The following is a 19,286-nucleotide window of genomic DNA, read 5'->3' on the forward strand; positions in this document are numbered from 1 at the left end:
CATAAGCAAGTCCATTAAATAAGCAAGAGGAATTGCCAGAATTTAGAAGCCTCTCACTGACTTTCTAGAACTGCTCATGAATTTAAGTGCATGGAGAGCTTAGACAGCTAATTGTCTTAAAAGTATCTCTGCTGTAACCCTTCTTGCAATAGCAACACCCCAGCCTGTACACAAAGCCTTTCTTCCTTGAATATATCTTTGGGATCATGAAATATCAACTGATACAGACAAAACACTTGGAACAGGACTGATGTATTACTCATTGATACTCTTCATTTTGCTAATCTGAAGCAGCATGTCTCCAGCTGCTGATTCATTTGCACACAGGCCATGCACATACTCATTGGAGCAAGGAGCATACAGGCTGCATAGATGGTCAGATTTCCTTCTCTGGAGGCCTCACTCTCCAAACACATCACTTAACAAATCACCCCTTGCTGAAGAACCATGCCTGTTCTTTCATGTGACACACTTTCCTTTTCTTGGCTAATGCTCTATCAGTCACACTAAAACTTGGGGCAATCCTTCACACATGAAAGGCAGGTAGACTTATCATTGGATTCTGGAAAGAAAGGTTTGCATAAAACAGAAGAATCTTCTGATACGTATTTTAAGCAAAAAAAATAAAGATGTCTTGCCCAAAATCACAATAGTTCTTTATATATTTTAGGAAGTAATGAGATTCTTTACATCTCTTATCCTGTACTCAGCAGAGAGGGTGAGAAAAACCAATGAATAATGTCCAAAGTTAAAAAAATTCACATATTCTAAGATATCAAATCAGTAGTATTTTCCCACCAAGATTTCAGTGGGGACTACAAATTTCAGTGGGGAATTTGTAGTCAGCTCCTAAAACTCAGTCATTGCTCTCACCACCAAAATGGAAAGGAGAAAAAAAGAAGGAGGGGGGGGAGGAAAAGGTGTGTAGAGTCCAGAATCTCACAGATACCTCAGAAATGCTAGGTTTGCCATTCACTTGTGATCAAGCCAAAACAGAAAATAAAAAACTATTTTTAAACTGCTACTTCTGCTGAAAGAAGAGGAATACATTTAGCAATCAAGATTCTGTGTGTTACTGCTGACTCAATTCACTGGCTTAAGAAAAAGAGATAGTTTCTTGACTGGCCTGCACAAAACCGAGTTTGTTTTGTAGGGATTCAGATAGGTTTCCCATCTGATCAGACATCGCCACCTGCAGGACATGACGGTTTCTACATAAAAAACATCACAGACTCCGGGTTTTCAATTTTGTTCACAGTCTGTAAAAAACCCAACAGCTAAAACCTACAAAAAAATAACAGCATCGCATACTCCCCAGGCATCACTTCTCAATAAAAATTCATCAATCAAGTCAGCCCAATTGCTGATAAAACCCTATCCTAACTGACAGCCCAAGAAAGTTCTTCTCCAGCACTTAACTGGATGTCTTGTGTGGTCCTCATCCCACTGAATTAAAAAAGAATAAATAATTTAAAAGTTTCCACTTACTTTGTAATAACAGGTTAAGATTGTTCTTTATACATGCTTAAGAAGAAAGCTGCTTTTGCTTGGTAAAAATAAAATCAGCAACATGTAATTTTCAACTCCAAAACATCTAGAAACTGAACACACATGCTAAAGCCACTTCATCTTCTATCCTGACACGTCTCTGATCATAATGCACAAATTTTACCCTGCTATTAGCCACTAAGAAAACAGGCAGAAAGGATTATTCTGATTATTTTTATTATGTTCACACTTCCAGTCTTTCCTTCAGCTCCATCTCCTTCATCTCACTATACTTCAGCGTTATGCATTCTCCTTCACTGTCTATCTCAGCTTTATGTCAACTGTCTTCAGTTTCTTCTCTGTCAGGACACATCCAGATATTCTGATGGCCACTGAGGTAAAGCTAAAACCACACACTGTCCAGACTGGCCTCTTGTTGCTCAGAGCAGAAGCAGAGAAGAAAGTTAACTGCGTAAGACCAACCAGATCTTCAAGGACAGCCCAATCTGAGTCAGGAATGAAAACTGTACTACACTCCCACAACTACAAAAGTATTTATGACCATGTACACACCAAATGCATACATACTGCTCATTATTGTGGAAGAAATACCAGCGTTCCTTTGTTTTCTCGTTGCCAGCTGCTTTGTAAGGTGTACTTCCACTTGGTAGATTGGAAAGCAAGAAAAAAGATCTTAGAAAGAAATCAATTTCTTCAGAATAAGCAAAGGTAACTTCTGTGAGGTAACTTTTTCCTCATCTATATTTCAGTGTCACTGTCAGTAAGGGAATATGACTGTTGTTCTGTCCATACACCACACACTCGACACACACCAGTGACAATGCCAGCAACCAGGGCTGCCCTGAAGTAACATGTAACATGGCAGCACTCAACGTGGGCAGGTGAGCAATTAAAGCACAACAACGTTCCTTCATAGGCCAACAAACTCATGGACTAGCCCCCAAAGCAAGTCATACTACCAGGCAGTCAAACAAGAACCACAAACCCAGGATAAGTGAACAAAACTGAGCCACAGATCAAACTAACTCAGAAGTTGAAAGCTACGACAAGGTATTTATTTAAGCTAAAAAACTTCTACGGCTTTTTTAACAAGTTGCTGAAAGGACCACAGGTCACAAAGTCTCCTCATTTCTAGCTGACAAACATCCAAGTAGTTTGCAACATAACTCTGTGTTGTTTAAAGCCTATTTCAAACCCCAAACTGCACAGTCAGTAACATATATATTTGCTGCAAATGGCAAAAATGCTACTAATTTTCATGGGAATGGGGATTAGACCAGAACTATGCACTGATGGTAATTACAATTCAAACACTGAGAGAAGTTTCAAATAGCAACTTTCCCACAGAGACTCAGTGGAAAAAACAACTCTGTGATTAGTAAGAAGCTTTTAGTGTTTTATTATATTAATAACACATTTCAGTCCACTCATATTAAATAAGCCTGGGATTAAATATTCATGTTTACCTCATTTATGCACACCACCTTGGCAGTTTCTAACATCAAAATGAAGTTGCAAAAGGACAGGATTATATTTAAATTATATTTGTTTCTCTTTCTACAGCACAATTACAGCAGCACACGCATGCTTCAGTAATTAGAATTACTTAAAAATAACTCCATTACAACCCCCAATTTCCAGGGGGATATAAACTGCACTGCAGAAAAATCCCCCAGGCTAACATGTAACATCATAGAGCTCACATTGAAGAGTTACTTTGTTGGTCACTTGGGTATTTTCATAACCACCATTTAGCTAACATAGGCCAACACAGGAATCATGACATGTATTTACGTATGCGTGTGTGTGTGTGTATACATATGTGTGCAAGCATGCCTGTGTACCAATAACTTGAAATGATTATTACATAAGCATGAGGATAAGACATATAGCTAGCTATACCACTTTGTATAAATATAGAATCATAGAATCATAGAATCCTAGGGGTTGGAAGGGACCTCGAAAGATCATCTAGTCCAACCCCCCTGCCAGAGCAGGGTCACCTAGAGTACATCACGCAGGAAGGCGTCCAGGCGGGTTTTGAATGTCTCCAGCGAAGGAGACTCCACAACCTTTCTGGGCAGCCTGTTCCAGGGCTCTGTCACTCTTACAGTAAAAAAATTTTTCCTGATATTCATCTTAAACCTCCTATGCTCCAACTTGTATCCATTACTCCTTGTCCTATCACTGGTCTTCACTGAAAAAAGCTTAACTCCATCGTCTTGACACTCACCCTTTACATATTTGTAAACATTGATGAGGTCCCCCCTCAGTCTCCTTTTCTCCAAACTAAAGAGACCCAGCTCCCTCAGCCTTTCCTCATAAGGGAGATGTTCCACTCCCTTAATCATCCTTGTGGCTCTGCGCTGGACTCTTTCAAGCACTTCCCTGTCCTTCTTGAACTGAGGGGCCCAGAACTGGACACAATATTCCAGATGTGGCCTCACCAATGCAGAATAGAGGGGGAGGAGAACCTCTCTTGACTGACTAACCACACCCTTTCTAATACACCCCAGGATGCCATTGGCCTTCTTAGCCACAAGGGCACACTGCTGACTCATGGTCATCCTCCTGTCTACCATGACCCCCAGGTCCCTTTCACCTACACTGCTCTCCAGCAGGTCAGCCCCCAACCTGTACTGGTGCATGGCGTTTTTCTTCCCCAAATGCAAAACTCTACACTTGCTCTTGTTAAACTTCATCAGGTTTTTCCCCGCCCAAGTCTCCAGCCTGTCTAAGTCTCTCTGAATGGCAGCACAGCCTTCTGGTGTGTCAGCCACTCCTCCCAGCTTGGTGTCATCAGCAAACTTGCTGAGGGTACATTCTGTGCCCTCATCCAGGTCGTTGATGAAGATGTTGAACAACACCGGTCCCAGTACCGACCCCTGAGGGACTCCACTAGTCACAGGCCTCCAACTAGATTCTGCCCCATTGACTACAACTCTCTGACTTCTTCCTTTCAACCAGTTCTTGATCCACCTCACTGCCTGATCATCAAACCCATACTTGATCAACTTATCTACAAGGATGCTGTGGGAGACGGTGTCAAATGCTTTACTGAAATCAAGATAGACCACATCTACCGCTCTACCATCATCTATCCACCTAGTAATTTCCTCATAGAAGGCTATGAGGTTAGTCAAACATGACTTACCCTTGGTAAAACCATGTTGACTGCTCTTGATGACCCCCATCTCCTTGATATGTCTAGAGATAGTGCCAAGGACAAGTTGTTCCATTACCTTTCCAGGGATGGAGGTGAGGCTGACCGGTCTATAGTTACCCGGGTCCTCCTTCTTGCCCTTCTTGTAGACTGGAGTGACATTTGCTATCCTCCAGTCCTCAGGCACCTCTCCAGTTACCCATGACTTACCGAAGATGATGGAGAGTGGACTAGCAATGACCTCCGCCAGCTCCCTCAGCACCCTTGGATGCATTTCATCCGGACCCATCGATTTATGGATGTCCAGATTATGCAACTGATCCCTAACCCAATCCTCATCTACTATGTCCTCACCTATCTTGACTACTTCTGGGGTTATATGAATCTGGGGCTCATGGGAAAAGCCTGCAGGAGTAAAGACAGAGGCAAAGAAGGCATTCAGCACCTCTGCCTTCTTCATATCCTCTGTCACCAGGGCACCCACCTCATTCAGCAGTGGGCCTATATTGCCTCTGGTATTAGCTTTGTTGGCTATGTATTTGAAAAAGCCCTTTCTACTGTCCTTAACCCGACTTGCAAGGTTAAGTTCCAAGGAGGCCTTAGCTTTCCTAGTTGCCTCCCTACATTCCCTGACAACATTCCTATATTCCTCCCAAGTGACCAGTCCCTCCTTCCATGATCTATAGATTTTCCTCTTCCACTTGAGTTTCCCCAGCAGTTCCTTTTTTAACCACGCTGGTCTCCTAGCTCCCTTACTAGATTTTCTACCCATTGGGACACACTGATGCTGTGCTTGCAAGAAGTGGTCCTTGAATATTGTCCAGCTATCTTGAGCCCCTTTACCTTCTAGCACTCTGTCCCATGGGACTTCCCTTAACAATTGGTTGAGGAGGCCGAAGTTTGCTCTGTAGAAGTCCAGGGTTCTGGTCCTGCTGGAAATTCTGTTCCTCCCACACAGGATCCTGAACTCCACCATCTCATGGTCGCTGCAGCCAAGGTTGCCATTGACCACCACTGCTTCAATAAGGCCCTCCTTGTTGGTGAGCACAAGATCCAGCAGCGCTCCTCTTCTAGTCGGCTCATCCACCATTTGCATTAAGAAGTTGTCATCAATGCATTGGAGGAACCTCCTAGACTGTGAAAGGCTGGCTGTATAAGTCTTCCAGCAGATATCGGGATAGTTAAAATCTCCCATGAGGACCAAGGACTGCAGTTGTGAGGCTGCTTTCAGCTGCCTGTAGAAAGCCTCATCAACTTCCTCATCTTGATCAGGAGGTCTGTAGTAGACCCCCACAACTGTGTCACCCATACTACCCTGTCCTTTAATTCTTACCCACAGAATTTCAACTCGCCCCTCATCAGCCCCTGTACAAAACTCAATACATTCTAGTTGCTCTCTCACATAAAGAGCAACTCCACCACCTCGCTTCACCGACCGATCTTTCCTAAAAAGCACATAGCCATCCATGGCCACATTCCAGTCGTGTGAGCTGTCCCACCATGTCTCTGTTATTGCTACCAGATCGTAACCCTTAGACCGCACACAGACCTCTAACTCTTCCTGTTTATTCCCCATGCTGCGTGCATTGGTGTACAGACATTTCAGGAAGCAAGTAGAGCACATCGGTGGGACTAAATCCTCCTTAGCCCATCCTCCTACAGGCCCTGGTATGTTCCTCTTGGGCTTGTCCCTAACAGACCCAGTTTTCTCCCCTTCCCCCTTCACATCTAGTTTAAAGCTCTCTCAATGAGCCCTGCTAAGTCCTGCCCCAAAAGCCTTTTCCCCCTCTGGGACAGGTGCATCCCACCCGCCACCATCAGGCCAGGTGTCTCATAGAGCAGCCCATGATCAAAAAAGCCAAAGCCCTGCCTTTGGCACCAGTCTCTTAGCCATTCGTTCATCATTAAACTCTTCCTGCTTATCTCTCCACCCATTCTTGCAGGAGGTATGGAGGCAAACACGACTTGTGCTCCAGACCCCCTAACTAGCCGTCCCAGGGCCCTGAAGTCTCTCTTCATTGCCCTTACATTTCTTGTAGTAATTTCGTCACTGCCAACCTGAAAAATCAGCAGTGGGTAGTAATCGGATGGATTTACCATACTAGAGAGTTTCCTTTTAACATCTCTAATGCGAGCCCCAGGGAGGCAGCAGACCTCCTTGTGGGATGGGTCAGGTCTACAGATGGGCCCCTCTGTTCCCCTCAGAAGGGAGTCACCCACCACAACTACCCTCCTTTCCTTCTTAGTTGAAGAAGTCCTAAGTCGTGGAGCTGAGCGACAAGTCATAGGCGGTTCACTAGACAAATCTGTCACTCCAGCTTCATTTTCCTTTCCCTGAAGTTCCAAGACCTCGCACCTATTCTTCAAGGGCAATTCGGAGGATGGACGGAGTTGGGAGGGTTTTTTCTTGCCTCTCCGAGGACGGACCTCCCTCCATTCCTCCATGTTCCTAAAGTTCTCTCCTTCTGTCTGAGAACAGGAGGGGAGGGGATCCATCACTTGTTCTAGCATCTCTTTCTCCTGCCCTTGCCTCAGGGTTTGACTCCACCAATCTATTTCATTCTCACATTCTCTGATAATTCTCAGTCTTTCAATCTCCTCTGTCAGTCTAACCACCTGCCTGAGGAGATCATCGATTTGCTCGCACCGCACACACGCGGTGCCACTGGCTCCCTCTGGCACCAGTGCCAGGCTCAGGCACTCGCTGCAGCCAGAGACCTGCACGGCTGCGTGCCTGCTCAGAACCTCCGTCTGAGTTCCCATATCCTTCTTCAATACAGTTTTAGGGCGTGTTGCCACCATGCTAGAGAAATTTACTGGTGTTCTCTGCTTCCTGCCTCCACTCACGCCGCTCTCCCCCTGCCCTCGCGCTACTTCACTTCCTGTGATGGCCGCTGCCGCTCTGCGCTCTCACCGCTGCCACGTGCTCTGAGGGAGCTGCCGAGATGGCCGCTTTTAAACCTTGCCGCGGTTCTCAGCCACACCCCCTGCCACGTCAGCCTTCCTGCTCCTCTCAGGATTCCCGCTCATCACATAAACCTCTGCAGCTCTTTCAGGCCACACCATCAGGCGTTATTCTCAACGTTCAGTGCTAACCATGTTTGAACCGAAGCTGTTTCAAACATAAGATGAAATTATGACATTACCCCAGATGAAGTCGAGCCCAGAAACTTCTCTCCAGAGAATATGTCATTCCTGACGTGTATTAGCTATTTTTTTTTCCTTAATCTGGTTGCAAATTGTGTACAAGAGACAAAACCTTTATCTTTTTATCCCACTCCTCCAATCAGCTTTATTTTAATGATTTCACAAATTGAAACCTGAAAACAACATTCATGTACTCACCTCCAGGCCTTTCATGTTCTCCATCACTATGTAAAAGCATTGAAATAGGCATTCCAACATTCTTAGATCTTCCAGCTACTACAACGTTTTTTCCAACTGTCTGTATTCCTTATAGGAAAAACAAAACAAAACACTTGCAAAAAATTGTATTCTGCTATTTTGATGTAACTCAAACCTTCTTCTTAATACCCAAAATACAATTATGTTCTGTTGTGGACTGCTGATATCAACATGACTTGAAAATCCAGAAGGCTTAACTTGAGGGCTGAATCCACAAAACAACTTTCAACTTTCACCTTAGAGAAACCAAACTGCCAACTCATCCCAGTTATCTGAACCACCCTTTGGAGGGACTTAATTTCTCTTCTCTGCCCACAAAGAGAAATGGAAGCTTCTATGTCTAACAATAAGAAAATATATATGATCAGATGACAACTACTGAATATCTGTGTATTCTTTTATCCCTCTAGTACTCAATTAAATATTCCCATTTTTGTTCTTGTTTATTCCCTTCACCCCCACAAGAACTTATGCATTCAAATCTTCTATTTTGAGAAATAACCAGTAGCACAGCAGTATCACAGAAGTTCCTTGCAACATTATAAATACAGGAACTTAGTTACCAAACTGTTCCATGAAGTGTTTTTCATAGACTAATGTCCACAGCTAATTAATGGTTATGCTACTGGCAAAAGATCCCTTCTGTTTGGATTTAGATTAATCCTCTAAATGTTTGTTCTTCAGTCAGCCCAATACATTTAGGTAACTTACAACTTTTAACTTACACTCGACCTTCTCCTTTATCCATTTTCAGAGATAAGAGACTTTCAGCAGAGTCTAGTGTCTTACCTGTCCGTTTTATAATCTCCCACACGGCAGCAGCAGTGGCAGGTATGACAGAAGGCTGATCAAGACACAAACGTCCAATATTCATAATATGAAACCCATCCACGTCCTTGTCAGGTGCGATAGCGTTACAAACGGTTCGTTCATCGATGTGATCTAGGAAACACATGGCTTTCAAACTGCAGTTGCTGTCACTTTGACGGGTTTCATCAATCACTATACTACATCAATACAATCTGAAGTATTACACAGAGAAACACACAAGCTGGGTCTAGCTAGGGTGGTTATTACTCATGAGGAATAAACTATACTCCCGCTCTAAAGGCAGCAGTTACAACTTCACCTTTTGAAGTCACTACTGAAAACTAAATTATTCAGTGTGTGACACTGCTACTACAAGAAATTCAGTCAAAATATGAGGCCCATACTCAGCTGAGAATGATGACTTAGTAGCCATAAAAATAAAGGTTTAAGCAAGACACTTCAGAGTCACTTCTGCATTCAAAGTTCTACTTAAGATATTTTTGGTTTTGCATTGAAAGAAGTTAGCTAATTACAAGATATCATGCATGCTATAAAACTTTGAAGAGGAATAAATTAATTTGGAGTAACCTATTAAACAGTTTTTCCGAAAGAAAACTTGTTAACCTTAGGCAAGTTAGTTGTTCAGCAAACAAAATCTTGGCAGCCCTGCTTTTATCTTGTGCCTGGGATAGGCCAGAACACTGCTCTGACAAACAGCTCCACATTGCTGGCTGTCTTCAGATTCCCAGAAATAGACACAGTAATAGAGACATTTATGCAAAATGGAAAAACTATCATGCTTTACATGGATTGTCCGGGTTTTTTTCCACTCAAAACGGATCTGCAGAATTTTGGAAAAGGCCACATCATGCTGGGAAGAAATGCAGCTACATAGCTGAGGACAAGAAGACTGGCAGGAACCTGTGACAAGAGCATGCAGACACCTCCCCTTCCCCATCAGAGACACTTCCAACTTCCAACATAGGGTTACTATGTTACTTAACGAGTAGATTTGATTTGCCTCAAGGAATGTGTCTTCAGGTTTGGTTCCAGTTGACTCCACATGGCCTCATTTATTTTCAGAGGAACAAAATAATTTCTTAGGTCAGTTAGCGTCACTCTCATAGAACATGCTTAGCCTCTTCTCACCTGACATTCACACAAACTGACTTGCTGTCACTCCAAGCTACTCTCCATGCCAAGTTCCTCTCTGCACTCATCCTTTCACTTCCTAGCCCGACTTGCAAGTTGACATGGGGCATCCCTTGCCTAATTACTCTCACATGCACAAAAAGAAACAATTATTTACACAACAAACACCATGTGCCTCTAAGGTTGACATAAAAAAATAAAGACTGGTTTTGAAAAGGGAAGACTAATGAAAATAAAAGCATAGCACAAAAGGGATTTGAAAACATAGCACATGAATCAAGAAATACAGACATGGAGCAAGGAGGATGCTGTTCAGCAGCAGCAATAAGCTCCCTGGAAATAATTTGGAGAAGCTGTACTGAGACACTGCTATGATTGTAGCAGTCAGTTCCACCACAGCAGGCCAGGTTTGGGCTTGCACAGTCAGAGGAACATCCCATTTGTACTAATCTGTCTCACACTTCTCACAAGTAAAAAAACTGAGGTTTTCATATTCAATATCAAACAGATACCTAACACTTCATAGCCATCTTCCAGGCAATTAAAAAAAAGATAGAGGAAGCTCTCCACAAAACCATTACCACACCAGAAGTAGTGCACTCAAAATGTACACAGAAATGAACTTTTCCTCAGGCAAAGATGACAATCCTCAAAGTTAAGTTGTTCCAGCTCACAAAAGTGTAAGAGAACTAAGCTATTTTCTGCTTCTATTTTCATACCAATGTTGATCATAAGCCACACTTATGTGTGGTTTACTGAAAAGAACCCAAACCCCACACAACCATCTCATCTCTGGAATAAGCAGCCTCCACTTGAAAGTTTTCACAGCTTCTAGGCTTTGTCTCCTTCAATTACAATGCAAATCAAAAGTATTTTGGAAAATGAGCTAACTTAGCTTTCTGCCCTTTTGTTTCTGTAGTTCCTTTGGGAGAAAAAAAATAAACCAGGAATCAGAGTTATATCTCATATCTACTATGAAAAGAAATCCCTGAACATTTCAGCTCATGGTAACTTGCATATTTAACTTTCCTATACAGACAATGCAATATGGAAAAGGTTCTGCTATTGATTAAATTGTTCTAAGGTTTTTACTAAGCAGGCAACATTCAGGCCTCAAACTAGTTACTGAGCTACCAGTGAAGGAAGACAGCTCAAGAGCATTCTGTTATGACATGATATCCTCCTCATAAAAAACCTGCATTTCTGCAAGCAGTACCTAACCATTTTACTGAGTATCTACCCAATTAAGACAGGTGGCACTTGACAACTCCCATTTCTGGGAACACAACAGTGGTTTGGGAGTACAGCAGATAAATCTGTTTCCTTTGCTGTGTGCTTCAGACAAAAGATTTCCATCCCTAGGCTTTCACTGCTCCACCTTTTGCCTAAGTTAGTACTCCTGAAATGAAAATGTGTTACATTACCTGTTTCCCCTCATCTGTTCTTAGTGGGAGAGATGTTTGTTTAAGGTAAACAGATTACATTACATCAGCTCTCAGAGCTCCTAACTTGCTGTCCAAGATTTCAGTCTCCTTACTTGTGCTGCACTTCCACCTTGTGGCCAACTTATTTCAGCAAGGGGCTGATTTCATTCATACCATACGAAGTGCTATACTTTTATATCACACCTACACACGCCAAAAAACCCAGCTCCTGCCTTTCAGAGCATACAGTATAAATGCATTATAAAAGACAGCACTTGGAAACACAGAGATAGGGGAAAGCCAACATACCAGTCAGTTTAGTACAAGGACTCCAGCAGCTTAGGTACCTTTCCATTAGGAAGCATACAGTGATTTAACTAAGTTGACTTATGTAGGTTGAGATGAAAACTGCAGGTTTTATCACTGCCAAGTGCTATTTTAGTGAGACTTCAGTATGCATTAGGAGAAGACAAATAAAACCCAAGAAAATAGCAGAGCCTATTAGAACATTTGCACAAAGCTCACGTGAAACATTAGGGACAGCATAGAAAAGATAAACAAATATTTAAGGCAAAACTTGGAATGATTGTGGAGAAAGGCTGTAGCATCATTCAATAGGTAACACAACTTGGCATGATACAGGGGCTGAAAATACAGCAAAGGTCTTGGAGTTCAAGGCAAAACAGTGCAACATGATAAAAAACAAAACCAAACCAAAAAGATAAATAAACTGGATTAAGTGTGTGTGTGTAGAAAAATTCTTTGAAATAACATTCTGACTGAACTTTAAAAAAAAGGGCAAGGTTGCCAGTATGAAATGATTCACACAATTCAATATGCTATTTTGTTTAAAATTAACTCTAGGCTAGTATACAACAAATTTAACATTTCAACTAACCCTTCATTATGCATGTCCTCTTTCAAGATCTTCCTATGTCACTTAGATACACCTGCAACCCAAAATGGTCAAGCTCTTTCCTCTTATGTTGACTGTATGTGAAAGATGTCACCTACCTGGGAGAGGTAGCTGAACTAATAAACCACTAACTGTTGCATCTTTGTTGAGTTTTACCGTCATGTCTAAGAGTTCTTCCTGAGAAATGTCTTTAGGCCTCAGTATGATCTCACTAGAAATGCCTGATAAAAAACAAAACCAGAAGACACACATTAGTATCAGGAAATTTATCTATGGACAGTTTAGTTGTTTTGTCTAAAAATCTGCCCAGTGCTTAACAATTGTCTTGAATAACCATGGAGGGCTTCCTAAAAATTCTGCTTTTGCTGTCTGGTCTTTAATGCTGTATTTCTAAATACCAAGCACAATCTTACAATGCAACATACAGAAAACAAATAAATAAAACAAATCTATAGTTGGACACAGTAGCTTCAAAATTAAACAACAGTTTGGAAATATTTGGAATATAAACCACGTAACTTTACTACAACTGTGCTCTTGAGGGTTATAACTAAAACTGAGCAGATAATGCTACACTAGCAATACTGGCATTTTATCTAACAGATTTTCTTCTTCTGTGGGACAAAACTTGTTATTAGAAAATAAAATATTTCAAGTTACTTCACAAGGTGGCAGTTTCAGTGACAAAAACAACATTGGAGTTCACTGTTTAGGCTATGATACTCTTTCATTTAGAGATAAGATATCATAGTGATCGGCCCTTCTCCAGGGCCATTTAGCGTTACTGTTGGATTTCATGATATCTGAAATTTTCCCCTTCATATTCAGAGCTATGAAGCCTTGGTTTTGGATTGGCCTGCCTGGCTCTAAAACATTCAGGGAAGACAGATATTCCATGAGAAACAGCAGATGCACATGAAGACTGACATCATGAAGAAATTACTGACGTTACGAAGAATAAGGCTCTTCTCAATATCTTCCTGTGAAACTGGCTACTTCATCACTGTTCCCATCCACTCCCAGGTAGTAGGGACTGCTACCACAGGTGGAGGTGGGCTGAAAATCCACATATGAAAAAAGGAATCTAATAGGTACTGAGGAGGCAACCTCTTAAGCAAATACAACACATTGAAAAATAATCCAAGTGTCTTGCAGAAACAACTAAAAATTGACAGAACTTCTCTCTGCTTATCTTTATTCACCAAGCCTCTTAAAGCCAGTTAAGATATAGAACTGTCAAAAACTTTCTCTGTATTCTCCTTTAGTTTCCAGTTTCTAATGGTAGGGGTGCAAACTGTTTCCTAACAACATTTTAAGATACAGAATTCAACATATGGCTACCATTCCATGTGCCACTAAAACTACTTTCTTCATGTGTCAATGCACTTTATTTTCTCTAGGTTCATCAGAGAAGATAAGGAAGAAAACAGTGCAAAATTAAATAAAGATACAAAGGGGGTTCCCCCCCCCAGCTTGTTTTTCAGTTTGAAATAACAGTATCCTGTGCTTACCAAAGGATCATTGATATTGCATAACACATACCCACAGCTGCAGCTGCTTTTATCTTGTTTCTCACATAGATATGACTAGCTGGATTGTCTCCTACTAATACAACAGTAAGATGAGGTCTCTTGTTTCCAAAGGATATCCATGATTCTACATCCCTTTGAACTTCTTTCAAAACTTGTTTAGCAAGCTTTGTCCCTGAGATAATGGTTGCTTCATCACTATAAAGACAAAAAGATACACAACATTTAGGTCTAAAACATCATAAACAAAACACTTCTAAGTGTGTGATCTACCACGTTAAACACTAGCACGTGCTTTGATTAGCTAATTTGCTAGTATTTCAAATATTATTTGAAAATCACTAATGCACTACCAATCCACCAAGGGAAAGAAACATTTCTCCACTCTCTCATTTGAAGAGCAGGAATGTGCCACCAGCACACAGCACACTTACCACACCCCACCTTCCCAACACACGGAGGTTGCACATTATCTATGAAACCCTGCATTTGGGAACAGAACAAGAAAACACTCTTACACCCTTACGTTTTTTCTGATTCAAGGAATTTTTACCCATCTCACTTCCCAAATTTCCTTCAAAAACCTATTTGACATGTGATTATCCACACTATTATTTTGTTCAAGCCTACAGGATACCATTTGTCAGCTTCCTTAGGACTTGTATAAGTCCTGTATAAGTGACTAACTCAGGAGCTTCTGTCATGCTGTCCCCATTTTTGTCCTTTCAATTCCCTCTCCTTCCAGTAACCTCCCTCTGATCCTCAACCAGCACTACAGCAAACTAACATCCTCCTTGGGTGAAGGGCCCACAACCATTGCCCTACCTATGTAGAAAAGCAGAGGAAAACTGAAAAAAGTCTTGTGCCTTGACATTGTTCCAGAGCCCCCTAGCCCTCTTTCCCCTCTATCATTGCTGGGATCATCATCCCAATCAAGGATGTTTAACTGCCACATAGACCCCACTAGCTTGCAACAAACAAGAAACCTCTTGCACATGTAACTTTTGGATGCTAAAATGTTAATTCCTTTTGCATCAGATAAGCAGCCATGAAAGCTGCAGAGCAAGAAACTGCATCACTGGTCTGATTTAAAACATGGCATTCCCTAAGACTTAAAACCCTAATTATAAGCAGATGAAAAAAAAGTAAGTTGCATTTTACTTATTTCAGAAATTTGTACAGTTTCAATCATTCTTGGTAAATCTTCAAGACCAAAGAAGCTAAATGCACAGGGGTGGGAAGCCTGTCTGCTCACTGTGAGAAGCGTAAGTGCTCCTCCCCATGTACACCTTCCACCACACATTCCATCTCTGTTCAAGTTTCATCTACACTATCTCCTTCACTAGTTGAACTTCTCATTTTCTCAAAGACATGCCAAGAATCCTAGCATGATACACACATATACTTACCAGTGTTTCTTGGCACAATCACCTGATATTGTAACAATAAAGTAAAAACTATTCTGCCTGCAAAAATGCAGAAAAAACACACCCACTTCCCAGAAGTGGAACTACCAAGATAGACACCAAGTTAGTTACTAATTGTAATGGATTTACAACAATTTCCTCCAGAATTGTAAGACAAGGGTACAAATTCAACATATTATGGAAACTTGTATTACCTATTGTGTAACAGAAGTGTGGGTTTAGTTTCAAAGAAAAATCTCCCTAGGAAGAAGAAGGAAAAAAACAATAAACCCCTAAGAGATTGAAAAATGTTTGATAAGGTATTAAGGGAACAAAAGCTGGGTATCCTTCAGCAGTAACCTTTTTCTTTGCCTGACTACCTCGAACAGCCAGAACTAAAACATTTTAACACTCTCTACAAATACATATACTTGAAGATTTAATGTATATCTGTACACAAACATGTCTAACAGTGATGGTTAATATATGTTGAGTTAGTTTGCCACGATGAAACTAGTTCATAGTCATTTGCAAAAACAGTAAAGTGTTCTGGTTTTATGTTAAAATTGGATTGGTTTTCAAAATGCTGCAAGTCTGTTGCAAGATCAGTTGGGGTTTTTTTCTGTACCATGTTTTGAAAAAGATCACGCCTAGAACAACATTCAGGAAAAAAAAACAACCCATGCTTTCTGAGATGGTTCAAAACCAGTTTTGAGCTCTGCCTCTACTTTAAGAAACTACACAACCAGAGTAAAATATTGTATTAATACTTTGTTATATTTATTGAATGCGTATTTGCCTGTTTATCAGCATACTCAAACTTGAGATATGTTCAACGATTCAAGAAAATATCTAAAAGCCAGCAGACGTCATATTTATTCAGAGACACTTCTTTAAACTTTACAGACACATGGATGGTAGAACATTCAGAATTTAAAATATTACCTAACAGCATATGGAAGAAATGCACATTGTCCACTCCTGAAGATGGAAATGCTGAGTCTTGAAGATGGAAAAAAAATTCAAAAAAATAACCCTAGAAGCATGAACAAACTGCCAGGAGCACCACCCCACCTTAATATAGTTCATCTGTACCTTGAAAAGAACTCTTGGCTTAAATAAAATTGTATTTGGAAACAGCTGCTGCTAGCACTTCTAGAAAAAAAAAAAACAAACACACATCCGTCTACACATTTGTAACTGCATCCAAAACACAGCTGTCTTGCTAATATATATACACTATAACCTATAAAGTTACTGAAATAAACTTGTTTAAATGCCAGTGACTATAAAGCAGAAACCGTTCCTGGGTTTAGATGTAAACACTAAAAAGGAAACAAATCAGGTGGGAATGCACTGTCATTTACCATTCCAGAGAAGCGTCTGGTTTTCCTTATTCCAAGATTATTCCCTGTCCTTCACAATTCCAGAAATAACCTTCCCAAAAGTAAGAAAACAGTTGCACTAACATCACCTTTTATGTAAAATAGCCGATTTATTTTTATGAAGTATATTTAATCAAGAGCCTGCTTTCTGCTATATGTTAATCATCTATTCATACCACATTTTTAACAGTCTCTGGATTTGCTCAGCAACCATTAAAGCTCTGAGCATTTCTCCAGGTGTGACACATAAAGTTCAGAGAGTTGATCAGGGAAAGATGAAGCAGCAGCACACACATGCACACCTGCTGCATAAAATAGACTTCAGTTCACCTTCCAATTCTCACAACTTCCTGAACAATCAGTTTTAAGGACAACAAAGGTCACCTTGAAAACAACTATGATTTCCTGATTCAACTGTCATTTGCCTTCTCTACATCAATCCACAAAGCAAAGACAATGCTTACAGCGTAGGCTACTTAGGACCGGATTAACTGAGAAAATGTTCAAGTTAAAAACAACTCCAGTATAAATGAAAAGGCTGACAAGCAAGAGCTTAGGTAAAACCCTCCCCTCCACATCCAGGCAAGGCGTCAAGAGGTGCCACGCAGCAGGAGCAACACCAGAGGCTCAATCCAGCCACCACATTCCATAAAACACATGGGTAACACTGTCTCCCACAGCACCCTCGTAGATAAACTGAGGAAGAGTGGTCTTGATGATCAGGTAGTGAGGTGGATCATGAACTGGTTGAAAGGAAAAAGTCAGAGAGTTGTGGTCAATGGGACAGAATCTAGCCGGAGGTTGGTGACTCGTGGAGTCCTTCAGGGGTCAGTACTGGGACTGGGACTGTTCAATATTTTCATCAACGACCTGGATGAGGGAACAGAGTGTGCCCTCAGCAAGTTTGCTGGTGACACTAAACTGGGAGGTGTGGCTGACACAGCAGAAGGCTGTGCTGCCATTCAGCGAGACCTGGACTGGCTGGAGAGTTGGGCAGGGAGAAACTTAAGGGCGACCTCATCCATGTTTACAAATATGTTAAGGGTGAGTGTCAGGAGGATGGAGCCAGGCTTTGTTCAGTGATCTCCAGTGACAGGACAAGGAGCAGTGGGTGCAAACTGGAGCACAGAAGGTTCCACGTAAACATCAGAAAAAGCTTTTTCACTGTGAGAGTGACAGAGCCCTGGGACAGGCTGCCCAGAGAGGCTGTGGAGTCTCCTTCTCTGGAGACATTCAAACCCACCTGGACACGTTCCTGTGGGATGTGCTCTGGGTGACCCTGCTCTGGCAGGGGGGTTGGGCTGGATGATCTTTCCAGGTCCCTTCCAACCCTTAAGACTCTCTGATTCTGTACCAGTGTCAGGGGACAGGTCCTCTCTGTGGGACAGTGTGTCCTGCCAGCCCTAGGCATCCAGGCTGGCAGCAAACACTGGCAGACCCGGGCACACCGCTGTGGCACCTGAGACACCGAGCGACCTTAGTTATTCATAGCCTCATTTTTTTAATTTATTTTTTATTTTAACACTTGTATTTATTTATTTTTCCGAGGACAAAGGAACACCACAGCACCATGCACCGGGGCGGGCTGTCACCATCGCGTGCCCCTTCATACAGACTATAACATTCCTCACAAAAGATTAAAGGAAAATCATGGAATGCCAGGTTGAAGGGGACCTCAAGGATCATCAGGTCGAGCCCTCCTGTGCAGAAATACTTGCCTGCAAGCCACCGCCGAAAAGAACCGTCAGCGCTCGGAAATGAAGATGCACAGCGATGCTGCAGGAACCCGCGGAGGGGCTCCCGAAGGCCCCGGGAGCAAAGAAAAGGCGGCAGGGCCGGGCAGGAGGCGGGAAGGCCGCGTCGCCGGGGCTGCCCCGTCCCAGGGCGCCCTTCCAGCGCCCACGGAACCAGCGGCACCCCTTGCCGGTACCTCTGCCGGCTCCGACAGACCCGCCGGGACCTCGTTATTCCCGGGGAGAACCTGCGCCTCAGCCGGGGTCCCGGAACCCACCACCTCGGGGAGGCGACCGGCGAAGCTGCCGAGCCCCCCCCGGGGAGGCCGCGCCCTTTCCCTCAGGCGGCAGCGGCCCCGGAGCTCCTCGGAACCCGCCTCAGCGGCGGGAGGAGGAGGAAGGAGGGCATGAGGGAGGGGAAGAGGAGGATGAAGATGCCCCGAGCAGCGCGGCGTACCTGGCAGCGCGGCGAGGGGAGCTGCTGGCGGCCCGGGGCGGCGGCAGCGGGAGGGCTGGCCATCGCCTCAGCGGCGCCAAGCCCGGGCGCAGCACGGAGGAGGAGGAGGAGGAGGAGGAAGAGGCAGCGGAGAAGGCAGCAGCGGCCGCCGCCATGTCGGGCCCGCCGGACGGAAGCGCCGGGGAGGGAGGGGAGGGAGGAGCCCGGCCCAGCGGCGGGAGCGCGGCCGCGGCGGGCGGAGCTGCCGGGGCGGGAGCGAGTCCGAGCGATGCGGGCGAGAGACGCGGCCCGGGAGGACTAAGAGGCGGGCAGGACAGCGGCCCTGCGGTGTGTGACCCGCGGCTCGTTCCCAAGTGGGCTCTTGATTCGAATGAGTAATTAATTAAGCGAACGGAAG

The 19,286-nt window shown here is 43.1% G+C and overlaps 1 protein-coding gene across 8 annotated transcripts in view; it reads right to left on the reverse strand.

Annotated features, from left to right (window-relative positions):
• The window catches only part of LOC127383591 (bifunctional methylenetetrahydrofolate dehydrogenase/cyclohydrolase 2, mitochondrial-like), a 74,399-nt gene extending 55,348 nt beyond the window's left edge, over positions 1-19,051 (reverse strand). For all 8 annotated transcript variants that reach the window (XM_051616751.1, XM_051616748.1, XM_051616749.1 and 5 more), the window contains exons 1-5: positions 18,890-19,051; positions 13,922-14,106; positions 12,478-12,600; positions 8,867-9,019; positions 8,018-8,125 (exon numbers count right to left, since the gene is read on the reverse strand). In XM_051616751.1, coding sequence (XP_051472711.1) covers positions 8,018-8,125; positions 8,867-9,019; positions 12,478-12,600; positions 13,922-14,106; positions 18,890-19,044 — 724 coding nt within the window. In that variant the 5' untranslated portion in view covers positions 19,045-19,051. The remainder of the gene's footprint in view (positions 1-8,017; positions 8,126-8,866; positions 9,020-12,477; positions 12,601-13,921; positions 14,107-18,889) is intronic.
• Between the last annotated feature and the right edge of the window lie 235 nt (positions 19,052-19,286).

The sequence above is a fragment of the Apus apus genome, chromosome 4, assembly GCF_020740795.1.
Source record: "Apus apus isolate bApuApu2 chromosome 4, bApuApu2.pri.cur, whole genome shotgun sequence".
NCBI classification, from domain to species: domain Eukaryota; kingdom Metazoa; phylum Chordata; class Aves; order Apodiformes; family Apodidae; genus Apus; species Apus apus.